At 37.4% G+C, this 19,396-nt stretch overlaps 1 protein-coding gene across 3 annotated transcripts in view; it reads right to left on the reverse strand.

The window, feature by feature from the left end:
• The window catches only part of LOC126371705 (uncharacterized), a 44,064-nt gene extending 24,821 nt beyond the window's left edge, over positions 1-19,243 (reverse strand). Inside the window, exons 1-2 of one of the 3 annotated variants that reach the window (XM_050017020.1) lie at positions 18,457-19,243; positions 16,085-16,389 (exon numbers count right to left, since the gene is read on the reverse strand). In XM_050017020.1, coding sequence (XP_049872977.1) covers positions 16,085-16,389; positions 18,457-18,796 — 645 coding nt within the window. In that variant the 5' untranslated portion in view covers positions 18,797-19,243. Of the gene's footprint in view, positions 1-4,070; positions 5,728-16,084; positions 16,390-18,456 lie in introns of those variants that run through there. The other 2 variants (XM_050017018.1, XM_050017019.1) reach the window with 2 other exon arrangements.
• Positions 19,244-19,396: the final 153 nt, after the last annotated feature.

Here is a 19,396-nt window from a genome sequence, read left to right on the forward strand (position 1 = left end):
TAAACTTACAAACTATTCTAAATAATTATATCTAAAAAATTACCTAACTAAAATAAAACTTTCTATATTTACAAAACTTCCTTGCTGGGATGGAAGTGAGAGAAAAACATAGAATCCCCCAGCTGCTTACTAATTCTCGAGCAGACTGTAAGAGTCAGTCAAGAGATTGATGTGTAATACCATCAAACGCCTTAGGCCTGCCAAAAACTTAAATCTTGAGCATGGCATGCGTCTTCTAATATCTTCTAATATTCTCTAAAAATACCTTAAATACTACTTTATCAAATAAAAAAAAAAACAAAAACTACACTTACTAAAACTACCAAAACTTATACTAAAAAATCCAAAACTAGCCTAAAACAATGTCTTACTTACTAAAACTACCTACCGTCTTAAATATATTTACTTATATATAGTATTTCTAATTTTTTTTTTACAAAAAAAAAAATATTGAATCTCCAGGCCCTACCCCTAGGACATTCTATTTATTTTATCTTCGGCCCTACCCCGAAGATAAGAAAATTATACTATAAAAAGAAAAAAAAAAAACGGTTACCTTAAATCTCCTATTGATTACGTGTGAGTACTAAGCTGCGGTTAAAAGTCTAGTACTCTTTTTGGAAAGGACGCAGTCACTTAAAACGAAATAAGATAACTGTTTGTGTGTGAAAGGGATGAAAGAAAGTAGGGGGGTGAATGGAAGGGTTGAAATGAATGTGTACCACGTAATTTTTAGAATGGTCAATAGTAAGAAGGACAGACTAGCTTACATTTTAGTCAGCGGATTTTCTTAGCGAAAATCCTACCCAAAAAAGGGGGGTATGTAACGCCTGCCGCGTTTTACTACTGAGTGTAATTGCTCTTGTTTTTCTGTTAGGAACTATCAAAAAGTTATCATTGAAAACACTTAAAAACTACTGCTTAAAACTAAAATATTATTACATAAATAAACATATACTAATTAATTTAACAAAACATATCTATTTACAAAATAATTCCGTTAATATTGTACGACTTTAATAATTATCACATTGCGTAGGTAGCCGTACCTACATTCCACAGCCGAGCCGTTACTCTTCCGGTCGGATGTTCGACACAATCCTTCTGCCTTTGTAGCGAGAACACCTCGATTACTCGTATATTTTTTAAATACGTTTTTTTTACTAATTTTGTCTACGATATAATAATTTATAGTATTGTGTTATCCCCATTAATTGGGTAAGTGTAGCAATTACTATTTTTATTAGTTTAAATATCAACGTAGACTAGTACATGCTTTCTTTGTTCATTGCATGACTGTCATTTTTCATAATCATCGGGTAAATGTATTTTCACGCTTTAGTGCTTATTTTATATCATAATTAGCAATCTTTTATGTTCAAAACAACATTTAAATTGTCAATTTTTCTAAATTAATTCTACTTAACCAACGTAAAGTTATCTTTGTACCTAAGTACTTTCCTTGTTTAAATAATTCTTAAATGGAACAATAATAATGTACAAAATACGTTTAATATCGTTACTATTAAAATTATTCAGCTTAAAATATTCAATTTTACTATTTTGTTAGATAGTTTTTTAAAAACAACTACCTACCATAAATTTATCTTGTTCTTTGTTCTTTTTCTAAATTTATTTTGCTAAATTCACTTTTATTGTGTGTAATTTGCTGACAGCCACATCTTAGATTGCTAAGCTTGCTTGCTATCCACTTCCCATCTTCAATCAAGCTAAGGAATCGGCATGTGGCAGTCAGACGGGGAATTCGGACAATTCTTGAAATGACTAATTCCGGGTTCCAGGGTTCACCCTTCGAGTTCTACAACCGCAGGACCCACTACCGGTCCTGTACTTACCTCTACCGCTTCACCTTTCGGGTTCTACAACCCGCTGGATCCACTTTCGGTCCTGTACTTACCCCACCGTTTCTGCTGCCCTGCTGCGCGCGCCGGTGTACCCCGTGTCGTCGTGGGAAGAGTTACAGGGAAGTGGTAGTTTTCCTACTGCACCAAGGGTGCTCAGCCAGTATCAAATTACCTGCGACCCAGAGATCCGATCTATGTACTTGCTAGGGATTTAATGTCAATAAACTTGGTTTTATTTCTATATACCGTTTTATTTACCCTAGTAAGTACAACCTATTTGATTCGCGTGACAGAAACGTGACATTGGAAATCGTAGCAACTATTAACGTCATCTAGTTTGTTTAAATAGAAACAATAGTATAATACACGTACACAAGGCCTAGCGACAGTCTTGAATATGAAATATATATGTAATGTATACAACACACAAATAGCCTATAAACGTCCCACTGCTGGGCACAGGCCTCCTCTCAATCAACCGGAGAGGGTATGGAGCATACTCCACCACGCTGCTCCACTGCGGGTTGGTGGAGGTGTTTTTACGGCTAATAGCCGGGACCAACCGCTTAACGTGCCCTCCGAAGCACGGAATCAACTTACTTTTTCGGACAATCAGGTGATTCAAGCCTGAAAAGTCCTTACCAAACAAAGGACAGTCTCATAAAGTGATTTCGACAATGTCCCCATCGGGAATCGAACCCGGACCTCCAGATCGTGAGCCTAACGCTCTTACCACTAGACCACGGAGGCTGTTATATGTAATGTACAAGATAATAATAAGATTGAATTCCTGTTGGAACCGTTGCTTTTAACATTCAATTTATGTTATTTTAAAAGATTTTGGGTATATATAATGGAAGCTTCATTATGCTTTGGTATATCATCTCCCTAACATTATCCCGTTTTTTTTACCTAACCTGAAGATTTGTCCGGATTTTTACAGAAGCGATTGCCTGTCTGACCTTCCAACCCGCGAAGGGAAAACCAACCCAATACAGTTTCTCGGGAATGTGGGTTTCCTCGCGGTGTTTTCCTTCACCACTGAGCACGTGATATTTATGATCCATACATGAATTCGAAAACAAATTCGACAATCATTGGTTTAGGCCTGTGCTGGATTCATTATGCATTGGTATAACATTTTAATAAAATAAAACGCGTAAGTACCTTATTAAATGCATTCATGCGCCAACCAACTGTGACTCTCATCTCATATTACGAGTTATTCACTCGTCCTCAAACCGTAATCACTTTTCAGGATGTCCCCTTTTGGCCCCGTTTCGCAATAACGCGTGTACCACTGTCACTGTGTAAACTATCAAGTTGGTATGCTGATTTCACTAACCTGTTTACCAAAATGGTTACACCGCAAGGCCACTATGCTTTACCTTTTAATGTTTCCTTTTTATTGACATACCATTTGCTGACTGATTGGTAGTTGGAAGCCTATCTGCTAAACAAATTCTGTGCAAGCAGGTATTTTGACTTGTCTTACTACAGATTTGCCGCACATAGCATTAGGGCGTCGTCTAAGTCAGATACTAATGCGATAAACGTGTTAGGCATTGAATTCGTAACCTAACCTGTATAGGCGGCACGGGTTCCGCGCCGATATTGCGGCATCATAGAACACAAATTGGTTTGCTCTTCAAAACGAAACAGTATTATTTGAAAGCCATAACATTTTTTTACTGCTTTGCTATCGCAATAGCTACCTTTATAATGTGTCATAGAGCAGCAACTTATGACTCAAAATCAGCAGCAAATCAGCAATTTGCAATTCCATTCGCATCAAGATACACAGTAAAGATAGTTCTAATATTATGGTCAGTAAATTGACAATGAGTCACACGAGGCGTGATGATAAGTCACTCCTGCACACTTTGTTCAAACGAATGTAGTTATCGTCGCATATTTACGTTAAAGCGAGACTAAAGGCGACAGTGACGTCACTTTACGATCTCGCGTTATTTTATCTTAGATTAAACAATGCTAGAGCAAAACGCAATTAACTTCGTCTTAGCTGAGTAAAAAGTAAGGTCCATCCATGTTCATCTGGTGAAAGCTGAATGCCAAGCGACAACAAAAGATAATTAAATTCACTGTTCAAATTGAAAAGGGACAGAAAGGTAAGTAGGTTCTTGTTAAGTATTCTTGGATCGTTCTTTTCGGAAACTCAATAGAATGTAGAAAGTTATTACATACCCGCACCATCCTTATAAATTCAGGTATATTATTATCGTCGTCTTCTAACATTATACTTTCTTCATTAGGTTCACCATCATCGATTAAAGCGTCTTCATCGATAGCAGTATCATCGTCTTCGTCATAAGACGCATTATTTCTGAAAATAATCGTATCTGTCTCGTCAGTTACAGTTTCTTCTTCCCCAGGTGCTTCATCTTCAACTTGTTCAGTGTCTAGCAAGGTTTCATCTATATGTCCTTCATTAGTATCACCATCATCAATTGATGCCTCTTCACCGGTAGCTATAGTTTCTTCTGCATCATTTCTAAAACCAATTATTTCTGTCTCCTCATTTACTGTTTCTTCTTCATCGACCTGTTCATTCTTCAGTAAACTTTCATCAATGTAATTTTCATCGTCAACGTTATTAAAATAAGTGCGTTTTGACTTATTTATTTTATTATCATCCTCAGTTTCGTCTTCAATAGTAAAGATCTCTTCAGTTATTGCATTTTCGTCAATTAGGGAATTATCATCGTCATGCAATGTGTCGTCTTCTTTTGTATTAACTATGTCCTCGGCGGCATCTTCTGTTTCTTCTTTAGTACATGTGTCTTGTATTGCATTATTATGTTCATCTTCTACATTTTCACCTTCATCTTCATCATTTAACTCTTCATTTGCAATAGTGTCTTCTTCTTCAGTAATGTTTGCATCATGTATTGTTGTTAGAGTCGGTGTGTCACTACTTTTCAAAAAGCTTTCAAACATAGCAATTTTCCAAGACACAGGCCTTATTACGGTCTCTACTTCGACTGAATCGTCTTCATTATCTTGTTTACTTTCTTCTAAAACATCTTCGTGGTTTTCTAGTTCATGAATATCATTGCTATTCATTGTTGTCTTTCTGTATGTTTCAGTAGCATCATCTTCCGAATGATATTCATCTGATTTATTGTCCACGTCATCGTCTTGTACTATATCCTTGTCCTCGTATTTTTCAGTGGTTTCTTTTGTTTGTTCTTCAATAGTATCTTCATCAAATAATGCACTTTCATTTATTGGGGTGATATCATCTGAATATCGTCTTTCGTTAAGCGATGTTTCTTCTTCGAAATCAGGGTCTTGCAAACATTCTTCATTTTCTACTGCCCTTTCATCATCAGTGGCAATAGCTTTACATTCTTCGTCGAATGATTCTTCTATTTTCTTTTTACGAGTCCGGGAACGTCCGTCCATTTTGCAAGTGTACAAAACTAAACAAAAACTTGCAAGAACATTGTCAACAATTATCGACGTATGATTGATAAGTAACGCGATATGATATCGCACGGTAGATAGATATGCCAAGGTTAGAATGCTAAGCTATTCGCAATCTGCGATAACTTTATTGGAAATTAAAAATATGTGGTTATGAAAACGTGACTACTAAAAAGAGAAAATATACAATCTTCTTCTTCGTACAACGTACTTGCATCAGTAAGTAGTAACCGGGACTAACGGCTTAATGTGCCTTCCGAAGTACGGATCGTCTTACTTTCGGACTATCAGGTGATCCGCCTGTAATGTCCTAACCAAACTATATCCACAAAGTGATTTTTGTGATATGTCCACACCGGGATTCGAACTCGGAACCTCCGGATCGTGAGCCCAACGCTCAACCACTGGACCACGGAGGCCACAGGCAATATACAATGACGCATTAACTTCTATCTTACCTTACAAAATTTTGTTGAATACGAACATTTACAACAATTTTTATTGCCGTAATAAAACCTAGGTACTACATTTTTAATACATAAGTCTCTATCCTATCCTATATTCTCTTACAAGACAAGGCCCACAAAGAATGCATCATAAAACATTTTTAAACCAAATTATACACAAATTGAAATCTTCAAAGTGAATACAGAAAATAATTAGGTACTTGGCTTGTGTAATTATTCGAGTTAACTCCTCAATGCTTGATAATTAACCTTAAATGTTATAAAGCAGCTACTCGTTATCCGACTTTAGATCAAAGTAGCTAATATAATGAAGGACTTTCCAGGCTACGTTCTTCAAAAACAATATAGATGGCGCTGTACAGATTTTTTTTTTTTCGTTTAACCATCTAATTTCATGGATAACAGACATATGCATTTTTTATCTTTATTATTGGGTATAAATGATGATCCTTTTTATCACACCCAGGCACAATTACATCTTCCACCTAAAATAAAGAGAAGCAATAAAGATAGCAACATAATCTATATAAAAGGAGAAACTGACTGACTGACATATCAACGCACAGCCTAAACGGCTAAACGTAGGCACTTGAAATTTGGAAGGGACGTAGCTTAGGTACCGTAGAGGTGCACTAAGAAAGGAATTCCCGGAATTCCCACGGGAACGGGAATTAGCGGGAAAATCCTTTTGTATGAAAAATCTAAACCGCTTAAGTTAGACGCTTGAAATTTGGCATGCAGATACCTTAGTTAACTTGAAGCTTAGTTGCAACAGGATATTGTAAAATTCCCACGGAAACGGGAGTTAGCGGGTAGAAACATTTGTATGAAAAAATCGAAACCGCGTAAGATAGATGTTTTCAATCTAGCATGCATGCATAACTTAGTAAATATAAAGTTTAGTTATGGCTGTATTTTGAAAAATGGGAGTTAGCGGGAAAAAAATGTATGAAAAAATCTAAACTGCATAAGTTAGATGCTTGAAATTTGATATGCACTCTCACACACACAAAGATCTCTCTTTTATAACACGCCACGCGGACGAAGTCGCGGGCAAAAGCTAGTTCTATACATAATGTGATCCGAATATAAAGCAATATTTTTTTTTATATATGCTTTTGTCATTACTATTTTGGAATAATTATCACGTTATAGCTGTACAAAGCCATCTATATTACTTTTGGTGAGCGTAGCCTGGCAAGTGCTTTCAAAACGTTAAATTACGACGAATACTGATTTATTAGTACTTTTTAAAAACATGTTGTTCAAAGTCTCAAAAAAAAAAGTACAAAACAGCAACACGTTATATAAAATTTTGAATTTAATATTAAGTACATAAATAATAAGCCACTATTTGTATGCCTACTAACAGGCTGAATACAGAGATTGTAATAATTTTACGTAACATCCTTTTGTATCTGTATTCACAAATAAAGATTTTGATTTATTTGATTTGAAAGTTATTGTTTTTATTTACAACCGCCCGCCTGCCTGACGTCAACCCTCCTTGAGGTCCCTGTTAGTCTAAACGGTGAAAACGAAATGACCCCTATCACCGCCTTTAAGGCATTCCATCACTGCCTTGCTACCTTCCCCGAACTTCATACAAACCTCGTTTTACACAGACACCACACATTGACGTTATCGTACACCCGGGTGAGAGCCTTCAGCGCTCCCCATTTGTCCGGCCAAGTAGTTAATGCCATCTGCGGCAAATCTACAATAAGTCACGTCAAAAAAAAATAAAAAAAATAAAATAAAGTTATCGTACACACGCATCTGTGTGATATCACGTGATAACTGTGCATACATCGAACAGTACTTAGGTCGTTAGGTAAGTGAAAGAAATCTCATAACACAGTTTGTTTACGAGTGATATTGGAAACGTACGACCCATTCAGAGAAATAACATAATATTAGTGTTCCATAACAACTGCTTAAATTGACGGGTCTTCCAGTTGTAACGTCGAGAAAGTAGAGTAGAACTGTCAATTGTTGTCTAAATTGTTGTCTTTATAGACGGCGATACGGCTCACCACCTATCACGTTGGTCTAACAGAAAGCTCGGGGAGGTGTGGGTACTTAGGTCATCATCCTTTGGGTGCACGTTTGACTATCCCGATTGAGACCATAGCTGTGAACTTATGTATCAAATTCAAACTCATAAACATTATGAATAACATTTTGTTAGTTACAAGAAAAACATCGCCAGACTCGCCACAGAATCGAATGAACACGGGAGTCTCTAAAAGGCCACATTGAATCAATTGGGTAGAATCCTAGGTCAAAGATAAATCATGAAATTCTGATTACCAAATAAAGACAGGCCTAAATGTGACAAAAACGTTTTCTTTTAACTATTTTACTTACTTATGAATTTTAATAAAGAAAATGTAATAATAAGTTAAGTTAATTAGTTAATTAAGTGTTATCACGTTTTTCCATGACGTTACAGGATGCTTTATCATACAAAGTCCATAGCAATTTCGTGATTTGACGTTTAGTAAAAAAGTAACTGATTTCACTAGTTGGAAACTACCCTATTCATCTAAAGAGCAATATTGCAATTTCACTAATATAAAAGTCAATGCGCAATGTCAAATAGCAAATCACTTTGAGATAAATTGCTTCAATGTGGCCTTTTTAACCCCGCAGCCCTCGAATTAATGTGTTCTACGCATTATCCTAACTCCCAGTGTAGAGAAATTATAAGAATAAATAACAGACACAGAAAGTTCGTTGAGGTGTGGGTACTTCATCTTGGGATGGATGTACAGTCATGAGCAATATAGTGTACACACTTTAGAAGTCTGTGGCACTAACATATTTGACATTTAGTGAGACTTAACAGTGCAATTTGTCAAAAAAATCGTGTAACATGGTACCAAAATATTGGTGCTCGTGACCGTACCTCTGACGCTAATGCTAAGTTGTTTAATAAATAACGCATAGTTTATTGCTTGTCACACATTATTTTAAAACGCTTGGAAAAATGGTTATTGCGTCGTTAGATACGGAAGTATTTATCAAGAACGCAACTACGAAAGTTTCTAAACAATAAAGTGTTGTTTTCATGGGAAAAGATTACTGCATTTAACGTCGCAAAATACACCAGATTAGTGTTGCCAGATCCGAAAATCGAGAGGAAGATTTGTAATTGTAAGTCAGAACGCTAAAAGAATCATGTCACTTCTTCTGTCGCCTTGTTCTCATCAACCCTGGTGTCAGGGTTACTATAGGCCGTTGGCATGGCTGTTGTAACGACTCCCTACTTACTGAGCAGTAGTCGTAATTTGCCCACCCAATCACGAATCACTCTCACTTTAAGGTCGCAGGTTTGAATCCAACACAGGCCTAAACCAATTGTCGAATTTGTTTTCGAATTCACGTTTGGATCATAAATGATTATCACGTCCTCAGCGGTGAAGGAATACATCGTGAAGAAACCCACATTCCTGAGAAATGCATTTTCGGAGGTATGTGACCTAACCTGTATTGGTCTGGGTTACCCTTCGCGTGTTGGAAGGTCAGACATGCAGTCGCTTCCGCAAAAAAACCGGAACTGTCAAATCTTCAGGTTAGGTAAGCGGACCCTGTGGAAAACGGGATAATTCTAGGGAGGTGATGAATTTGCCCATCGAAGCACGGATCATCTTACTTTCTTTCCAACCGTAGGATGATCAGCCTGCAATGTCCTAACCAAACTAGGGATCAAAAAAGTATTTTTTTTGGTGATTATGTCCCCACCTAGATTCGGAATCCAGGACCCGCCGATTGAGAGCCTAACTCTCTCACCATGATGCCAGTCGGCAGACCATGACGTCAGTAGTCATCGATGATATAGTATAAGACAAAAATAGTGAAAAATCGGGACGACCGCTATCGATAGGGATGCACATCCTTATAGCCTGTAGGTAGGCTGTTTATTTTGCCATATTTGTAGGCATAAATAAGCATTTTTATGGAAACTTACTCACGGGATATTACACAAAGTAATTACAAAGCCTAATTCCACTGGCGGTAATAAACAAAATAACATAAAGGAAACAGTTTATTCGAAACATTTCATTCTAATAATACTTATTGTTTTATTATCAGTATAAGGAATATTACTTGCGCATGAACTCTATACAGGAAAACCTCCAACAGGGTCATAAAGTCATAAATAATTCCCATTTTATTCTAGAAATAAATTCCAGGGGAAATTCATACTTCAATTATAATAAATACAATGACAAACTTAAAATAATGGCGATACTGTCGATAGAACCTATTTTCCTTTGTCTTTTAAATAAAATTTGAAACATGATATTATTTTAGATTTGATTAATAAAAATGATGTCATTGGAACTGCCATTTTTGGGTCGTTTATGATGGCGTTATGACGTCACTGCACATTACATTTGGCTGTCTGGGCCAACGACTGTTGCTTCAGGCGCGGACTCAGGGCATAAGGAATAATACTACATATAGTACGGTAACTCTCCGCCCCGCACCACTTGTATCGGGCGCTGAACTCACCCCCTCTGGACCTTACCGTCTTAAATGACCGTAATCCGTTTAGGAGTAAGGGAGACCGCGACTATCTATCTCGCTCGCACTTACGTGTTAAGCGACACACGGAATGAGATTTTTATATGCAGCGTAGCGCAAAAACGTATAGACAATAGGACCGCACCCGTTGACTCCCATATAAAATGCTTCTAAATCCGTACCTGAGGCATTCACCTTATATGTCAAGTTAAGCTATAAAATAAAGATTACGAATGAATGGACCGGACGTTGTGACAACCAACCGGTTCGGATGAAATGTTGGAAATGCGCGAATATTCGACTCCATGGCCCAGTAGTCTAGAAGGTTGGCCGAGTAGACAGAAAGTTACATACATACATAGCTCGCCTGTACCCCTCAAGAGGTAGGCAGAAGTGTATAATATATTACCTACTGTTAGGTAGATAGGTAGGTATAATTAAGTCCCATGTTATTTAATAGGGGGCGAGCCTATTGCTCCTAGAAACCACGTCACCGAAAAAAGTATAAATTAAAAGAAAAGTTACCTTATTTAGATACCTACATAAATTACATAATAGATAACACTATAACCTTGTAAAACGTAACATTATTAAATTGGCATATCTCTCGTCCCTTTCACACTACGCGATGTGCTGTATCTCTGTCCTGCTGTCATCCCAATAATGTTACGTTATAAAGTATAACACCTATTTCATTTGTGTTGTAAAAACTCTTCAATAATAAGGACACTGGCTGATATGACATTTAACTACTTGTTTTTTAAAAATGGAACATTTTTCACTCTTAACACTATCTGCCTAAAGGCTAGGTAAAAAAGTTCTCCTCTTCATAACATTTGTACTGCAATTTACGCCTGTGTTTTATTTATATAAAAGGACGTATCAAGCTAATAAAGAACGTAATAACGCGTCAGTTAATTAAGGCTATTCGTACGTCTTTCCTCTAATCACAAACTTATCTATATGGATGTTGGGTTAGTGATGTCCTTATCGTCGCTTTATAGCGGAAACCTCATCATCATCTCCCTAGCATTATCCCGTTTTTCACAGGGTCCGCTTACCTAAACTGAAGGTTTGACAGGTCCGGTTTTTTACAAAAACGACTGCCTGTCTGACCTTCCAACCCGCGAAGGGAAAACCAGCTCAATACAGGTTAGGTCATATATCTCCGAAAATGCATTTCTCGCGAATGTGGATTTCCTCGCAAACAAAAAAAAACTAAAAACGGAAACCTCATAAGCGGCTTTCCCAAAATCACATTCTAGTACGACATATTACAACAAGGTATAAGTTATACCGATCTTATTTGTAGAGATTTTTCCTATTCTTAGTTTATACATACATACCAGCAGAGACTACAGAATTCCATTTGCTTACTTCCATCCTTACACACTTCTCTTGCTTCTTAGTTTATGCTAGGTATAAAAGCTACACCAGGTTTATATGTGAGGCCGTTAGGATCTAAAAAGGCCACTTTAAAGCAATTCGACATTTGCGCATAAAATTGATTAAAAAAAAGTAACAAATTTCAATGTGGCCTTATTATATTAACCCGTCTGATTTGATATTCTCCAACAAAACCTCGCAATAGAAAAATATATAATCTCTTTTAAATTTATTTTTGTATGTTCTGTAAACGAACTTGTGTGCGATACAATCGAACTCAACGTGTAGTACGTTGAGTTTTGATATAACAACAACCATTATGTGTCAATAACACGGCTTAAACAAACGGCGTGAAGATTTCTCCAAGCGGGCAAGGTTAAGTCAATTAAACGCATTACCAAATGCAGAGCCAATGGCGGCGGCCGGCGCCCACTACTGGGATTCATAGTCGGAGGACACCAATTAATTAATGACTTGTAATAGTATATTAGGAGCTCGGTGGCGCAGCGGTAAACGCGCTCGGTCTGCGATTGTTGAAGTTAAGCAACTTTCGCAAAGGCCGTGCCCCAGCAGTGGGGACGTTAATGGGCTGGTGATGATGTATATTACCAACAAATTTTTTTCATTTTCATTTTTCATTTTCACCAGTAAGGCTAACATGCGCAACGCGATAATATTTTGTCACGGTCATTTTATCGATTCTGACGATATAATAAATATGTCGTTTTGTCGATTGGTGCTAATATGTGACACCAAATAAGACATCAAAATACGAACGAAATCACGTGTCACGCATGTTAGGGAAAAAACTTATCGATTTCGACAAACATATTTAATCGATCGATCGATTAGCCCTGCTGAACATGTTATACTTTATAAATCACTAGCATTCCGCCCGCGACTTTGTCCGCGTGGGCTTCGGTTATCGCGCGCGACACATTAGCTCCATCCCCTTAGGGGATGATTTCCAGGTCGAAAACTATCCTATGTTCCTTCTTCGGTCTCAAATTATCTCCATAGCTTTAATCTAAAACTTTTCAGCGGTTAAAGAAAACAGACAGAGTTACTTTTGCATTATAATATTAGTGTAGAATGTAGTATGGATTAGATGTACATTACTTTTTATAAGTCACATCTATTAGATTTCTTTTTTATGTTTGTTTACATGGTACGATGCCAGAGAAGGGGGATGGAGGGCAGAAGGCAAGAGGGAAACCATTGCCCTATTTTTCCCTAAAAAGTAGCATGGAGAGGAATGCTACACCGACAAGAGCGTGGCTCTTAAATTAGCGATGATGACATGGTACGATAGATGACATTATTAATTGCATTTTGGTGGAAGAAAAGAGCCTCCCGTAGCGTACTTAATACTTTTATCGTATCCACTTTATATACGTAATCGTATATCTCTATATCGACCCTCGTTTTTTATGTCATCGAGCAGAGCATCAGATTACCCAAAGGGCAATCTAAAATACACAATTCAATTAAATTCAATTCAAATGTACTTTATTGCTCCAAAATTAAATAGTTACCAAAGAGACTTAACTACTATACGGCAAACGGCACCCTTATCGCTTAATAGATAAAGAAAGAAAGAAAGAAAGAAAGAAAATATTTATTTCCATATTGGACGCCACATTTACAAACTTACATTACAGAAATAAAAAAGTAGAAAAAAAAAACAAAGACAAAAAGACAAATAATACAGACATTAAATACACAATGGAGGCGCCCAAAATAAAAAAAGGATCTCCCTCAGCATAATGCCGTGACACGTGCTTAGCACGGGCCGCGGCGCTGGTATTATGGGAGACCTATCGAACATGAGCCACGGACACACCAAACTCAATTACGTAGATTTCTTCCATATGGTTGTCAAATTAGGTTCATCAAATCGTTTCGCTACGATGCTAATCCTAAACGTTTCAATATGCCATCTATACAATAAAGAAGACTATTTATAAAGAAGACATTGATTAAAATACGATTTACTCCATAGATAATACTGAGCATCTCTTCATGTCATTACAAGGTTGACATTAAGCCGCGATATTTATCTTTTGTTACCAAACGCGCCTCCCACAAGTGATATTTCTAATCTCCGCGCGTGGCGAACCATCCCGCTAAGCATATTTCTGCCTTATTACCTACTGTGTGGGCGCATCTTTTATTTTTACTTCGATGCATGGGCTCCGATACAAAGGAAAAGTTTTATTTTTATACAAAATACCTTTCCGTCCGCGACTTCGTCTTTACGGACTTTGGTTATCGTGGTACATAAAGCGACCTACAGTGGAGCATCAGAACGTATAGTAGAACAGTAACTCTCCGCCTCTGTCGATAGCATAGATTAAATCGATAGTATGCAATAACTACTTACATACATAAACTCACGCCCGTAATCCCTAATGGGGTGGGCAGAGCCACAAGTAAACAAAGACAACTAGCAACCACTGTTGATACGATGTCGTAAGCTGGATATAATAAACCTTATGGTGATAAGGGATCAGCCTATCGCCCATAACATTAGTCCATCATGTTAGGGGACACAATCCCTCTGTCGGTTTTTACGACATGCCTGGGAAGTCAAGCAGCTGAACGTGTTATACATATGTTTTTATTTGTTCCCATAACAGCATAGAAACAATAACTATTAACTACAATTGTAGAATTTCCAATATCGATAGTACTATCGATATTTTGATTATTTAGAGGTAAATAATCGATTAATTCGGCAACACTAACTGATGACTTTTCCAGGCGTCTATTTGGTTCAACGTAACTTTGGAGAGGACCTGCGTAACATAATGTATCCCTCATTTAGGACCGGAGGTCGCAAGTTGGGTCGCAATCGCAAGGGTAAAACTACGGACGGGATCTTAAATCAACTCCTTATTTGTCCCTTCCTTACCCTATACAATAGGGTGGTCCAAATAGTAAAATCGGTTACTTTTTACTAAATGTCAAGGGTCTCCTGGGCGACAGGTTGGGTCATGGGTGGCCACTGCAGTTTTATCTAATTCTCTACGGAGATAAGTGGTCTACGAACTGGAAGTCAGAGGTAAGTTCATCGTATGGTTTTTGTTGTGCCCGAAAGGGTCTATGATGTGAAACTCATATGTAACTTACAAACCTGTACACGATCATAGTATGCAAATAAAGAATATTGAATATTGAACTAAGTACCCACACACACCCCACCGAGATTTCTGTTAGACCAACGTGTTAGGTGGTGAACCGTATCGCCGTCTATAAAGGTGACTGTGTTGGTAAAACTTGCACGTAAGATAAATTAATTACCTAATAACTCTGTGCAAGTCCGGTACAGATGATCGAACCGGAGCTCCCAGTTTGAGAAACAAACCGCTGACACAAAGGACCAGTCTCAATTTATCTATAGATATATTTTACTGCATTGGCCTTAATAGGACACGAAAATCCAAAAATATCTGCACGTAGGTAGTAAGGACGGACGGACATTTAGTTTTTGTCTTATTTTTGTACCCACGTTTTATAAAGGGATTATTAAGTTAAGTATCGTATCGAAGACTCAACAGTCACGCATTAAATGACACAAAACCTGATATGCGCGTTTTATGTTATTTGTATTTTGGCTTCGCCTGTGACTTCGACGGGTAAATTGCTGAGTACACAGAAATAAGGAGCCGAACTACTATTTATGGGGCATTTTTGTGCTATTAATACGTATCATTAGTCACTAACAGTTGCAGGTTACGTTTCTACCGAAGCGGAGACCAGTATAGTGAGTAAACGACGTACGAAAGTACAGCACGTAAATGGAATTTACGATATTTAAATAGGTACACTGCGATTGAGCGCCGAGTTAATTGCTTTTTTTGCGGCTTGCCTATGATTGCTTATTTACGTTGTAACTGAATAAATCCTTTAACGTAAGACTGAATGTTTAACTATTGTGTCTGGAAATCTCGGGCTTAGGAGGTTAAGATGAGGGTCTACGAGTACTTGAGAGTATGGAGTGTCGACAATTATATCAATCGCCTACGCTCAAATCCTTACGTTCGAACACAGTTCTATAGGAATCAATACTAAGTAAGAAATTCTTGGATAGATTAAAAAAACAAAGCATACTTAGTTGCCTACCGATTCATCAAATTACATAAACAGCCTATATACGTCCCACTACTGGGCACAGGCCTCCCCTAAATCAACCGGAGGGGATATGGAGTATACTCCACCACGCTGCTCGTTGCGGGTTGGTGAAGGTGTTTTTACGGCTAATAGCCGGGACCAACAGCTTAACGTGCCCTCCGAAGCACAGAATCATCTTATTTATCAAATTATTCAGTCATAAAAACCGAAGTCAAAAGAAGTCATAAAAGTGAAGTTAATAAGTAAACTTACCAAAGGCACTCCAGGTTTCTGCACAGGCGGCTGCGGCGGGGGCCCCCTCGCCCGTATATCACTCGGCTGCCTCCGGACCATAGGCCTCGCCGGCGGGGGGTCTCGTGGGGGCTCTCTAACTTCCCTGTTCTGCGCCTCTCTATTCGCCAAGGCCTCGGATATCGCTGCAGACAGAGCCCCCACGCCACTACCCCCTGAGGGTAACGTCCGTGTCTTCTCTGGGGATAATCGTTGAGGAGGCTGGTAGGTCTGCGGCGGTGGATGACGAGGCGCATCGCTCTTGATCTGCCCGTTAGGGGTCGATCCTAAAATAAATCATACCAGGTTAGTATATTAAACAGAATGACTAGTTCAGCACAATTAGTGTTTATATTTCAGTATAAACAACACTTTACAATAGCTTCAATTTACGATACGAATTAGATCTGTCAAAATACAGAAGCCAGTGTTGTGACGATCATTAGCATAGTGATGTATCAGTCGAGACTAAACCGATCGATTATTTTTTATCTAACGGTCACGAAATGACCAAGAAGATACATGGAACAAATTAAAGGGAAGGCAAATATCGTGTCTTATATTATTATTTATTACTTATTTTTTTATTTTTTTATTGACTGTCGTGGCTTCTTAAATTACCTATATAAAAAAATGCAATATGGAAAAACACAGACGGAAAATGCTGCACACCAACAAAAGTGTGGTTTACGTTAATAAGGAATTGTGGTACCTATTTTGGCGGTAAAAAAGTTTTACTGTCTAACTAAAATCTGCACCAATACAGTAAATAAATTAAATACTAATGTAGTGCAGATAGAGTCTTCAATGAATCTATTGAATTTAATATTTTTGTAATTGCCCAAGTTTGAACATCCTGTGTTAGCAGGGCACCACTATCATAAATAGTACAACTAATATTAAATTAAATTATATGGTACCCACAGTAAAAATCACGAGTAGTAGGTACCTATATGACAAGAAAAAAATATTGAAAAACTGTTAAAATCATTCTCTTACTTTTTAGTGTCATTTGTGATTGACAGTGATGATTTTTAAGACATATTTTGAAGCCTTTAATTAACTAATAAAATACTCTCATGTTCCATAAGTAAGATCATTATTAATGAAATACACGACAGTTACAAAATATTTTCATTCAGAAGAAATATACTTAAGTGGTTTTGAAGTTATTTGGATTTTTGTATCTTATTATTTTTAAAGAGAAAGCAACTGTATAAAGTCCTATATCTTTATTACAGTGGGTAAAAGCCAATAACAATTACTTTTCTTGGTTTTGGTCAGTGGTTTTAAAATTTCGAAAGTAGAACAAAAATAAATTACATAATATTCTTTCTCATAAGTAACAAGAAAGCTTGTTGTTGCACTGTTGAAGGTCCTAGTTATACAGGGTGTTAGTGACATCGTAACGAAAACCTTGAGGGATGATTCAGACCATAACAACTAAGTCAATAAACATAGTCAGTAGTTCTGAGTTAATATCAATTGGAATTTTCCGTCGCAAATGTATAGAACTGAAAATATTAAAAACAAAAAAACATTAATTTTCCAACAGAAAATTCCACTTGATATTAACTCAGAATCATAGTCTGAATCATGTACCTTAGTATTCGTTACAATCTCACTAACACCCTGTATATACTTTTCCTCTACTGGGTTCGGACCTGGCCAAGCCACCTGCTTAACCTGGTCCACCCACCTATTCGGTGCTCTTATAAGTTACATACTACATTGCAAATTAAATTTGTAGTTAATGTTTAATGTAGCAAAAGGAATATAATACAGCAAATATTGTGTGTTTTGTTATATTATTGGGATTATTTTAACATAGCAACTGTATCCCCAAAGGACAGGGGTGTATAAGAGGTCTGTTGGGCATCTGAGATAAAACAATATTGTCATTAAGTAATGAGTTGTACTATTACAAATATATATAGGTATCTAAATATATATAATAAAAATGCACACAACTAAAATAAACTATTATAAATATTATTTAATATAAAATGATTAAAGCTTAAAGTGGAATTGTAAACAAAGGCCAAGTGATAAATATTATCAGTTATCAGTGAGTGATACTGAATCACTAGATAAAAGAACAATGAGAGTTATAATGTTACATTACAGGTGGAAAAAGCTTAACATCAATAATATATTTATGGTATTTACATAACCACTTGTAATTTCAGATTCAGTAACAACTACTAGGTACCTACTTGATTACCTTTGCTTACTCTTTCAGCAATTGGTGGTAGGTATAAAGAGTAATTAAAGAATTATAACAGATAGCTTAAATGAAACTAGCAAATTAAAACTTAACGATAATATGATAATAACACTATCATTATTCTTACCTACTAGTTTACCAGTAGGTCTCAGCTTGGGCATGCCACCCGCAAACAGCCCTCCAAGGCCGGGGGGCGCTCCACCGCCATTCTGCAGGCTAGAACCACTCTTCACCCCATTCCCCACAGGTGACCCACTACTAGGAGCACTAGACACTTTCCCTGGAATGTATGGTCCACTTTTGTCCACTGTCACAGTCTTTTTTAACTTCGCGCCTTGTCTGATAGAGCTCAGCAAAGCGTTCCTGTCGTCTGGCGCACTTTTCGAGCCCTTCGAGGAGCCACCGAACACCGGCGGCGGCGGCGGCCCGGGTGGTGGCGGAGGACCAGGCGGTGGCGGCGGCGGCATGGCTCACACTGACCGACTATTCAGCTACACAAACCGATAGGCCATACACCACGATTGACTAACGTCTCTGTATGCAAGCGGCGATTTCGCCTTCACTGCACGCCTGCACGTCCGTTGTGACACGTGACGAAAACACTCCACCGACAATACGTCACCCCGCACCAACCCATACTAATTTACATAAAATACACAAGAACCTTGCCCCAAAAGATTAATCATTGTAGGAAGTACGTAGGCACGAGAAATTGTTGTTACTCGATTCACCTCATTGTCTCTCTTTACCGGAGTTTCTACTAGAAAATATAAATTGCTGTTTGCTAATTGTAAATGCAGAAGAATGTAAAAATCAAAATTTAAGTTCAGATTTTTCGAAGACCACAACAATAGACAATTATTATATGAATGAGCTAAATTGCCAGAGGATTTTTCGACATTTTCACAAACATGGCTGACTCAGCTGTCAAAAAAATGTTGCTATTTTAAAAGGCAAGTTTGGTAGAAATGGCAGATTTTAATTTAAAAATATGTGCTTTGGATACTAGCATATTGAGAAAGATTAATTTAAAGTTACGTTATTTTACTGGCTTTGGATTTGTTAAT

The sequence above is a fragment of the Pectinophora gossypiella genome, chromosome 13, assembly GCF_024362695.1.
Source record: "Pectinophora gossypiella chromosome 13, ilPecGoss1.1, whole genome shotgun sequence".
In the NCBI taxonomy this organism is placed as follows: Eukaryota; Metazoa; Arthropoda; class Insecta; order Lepidoptera; family Gelechiidae; genus Pectinophora; species Pectinophora gossypiella.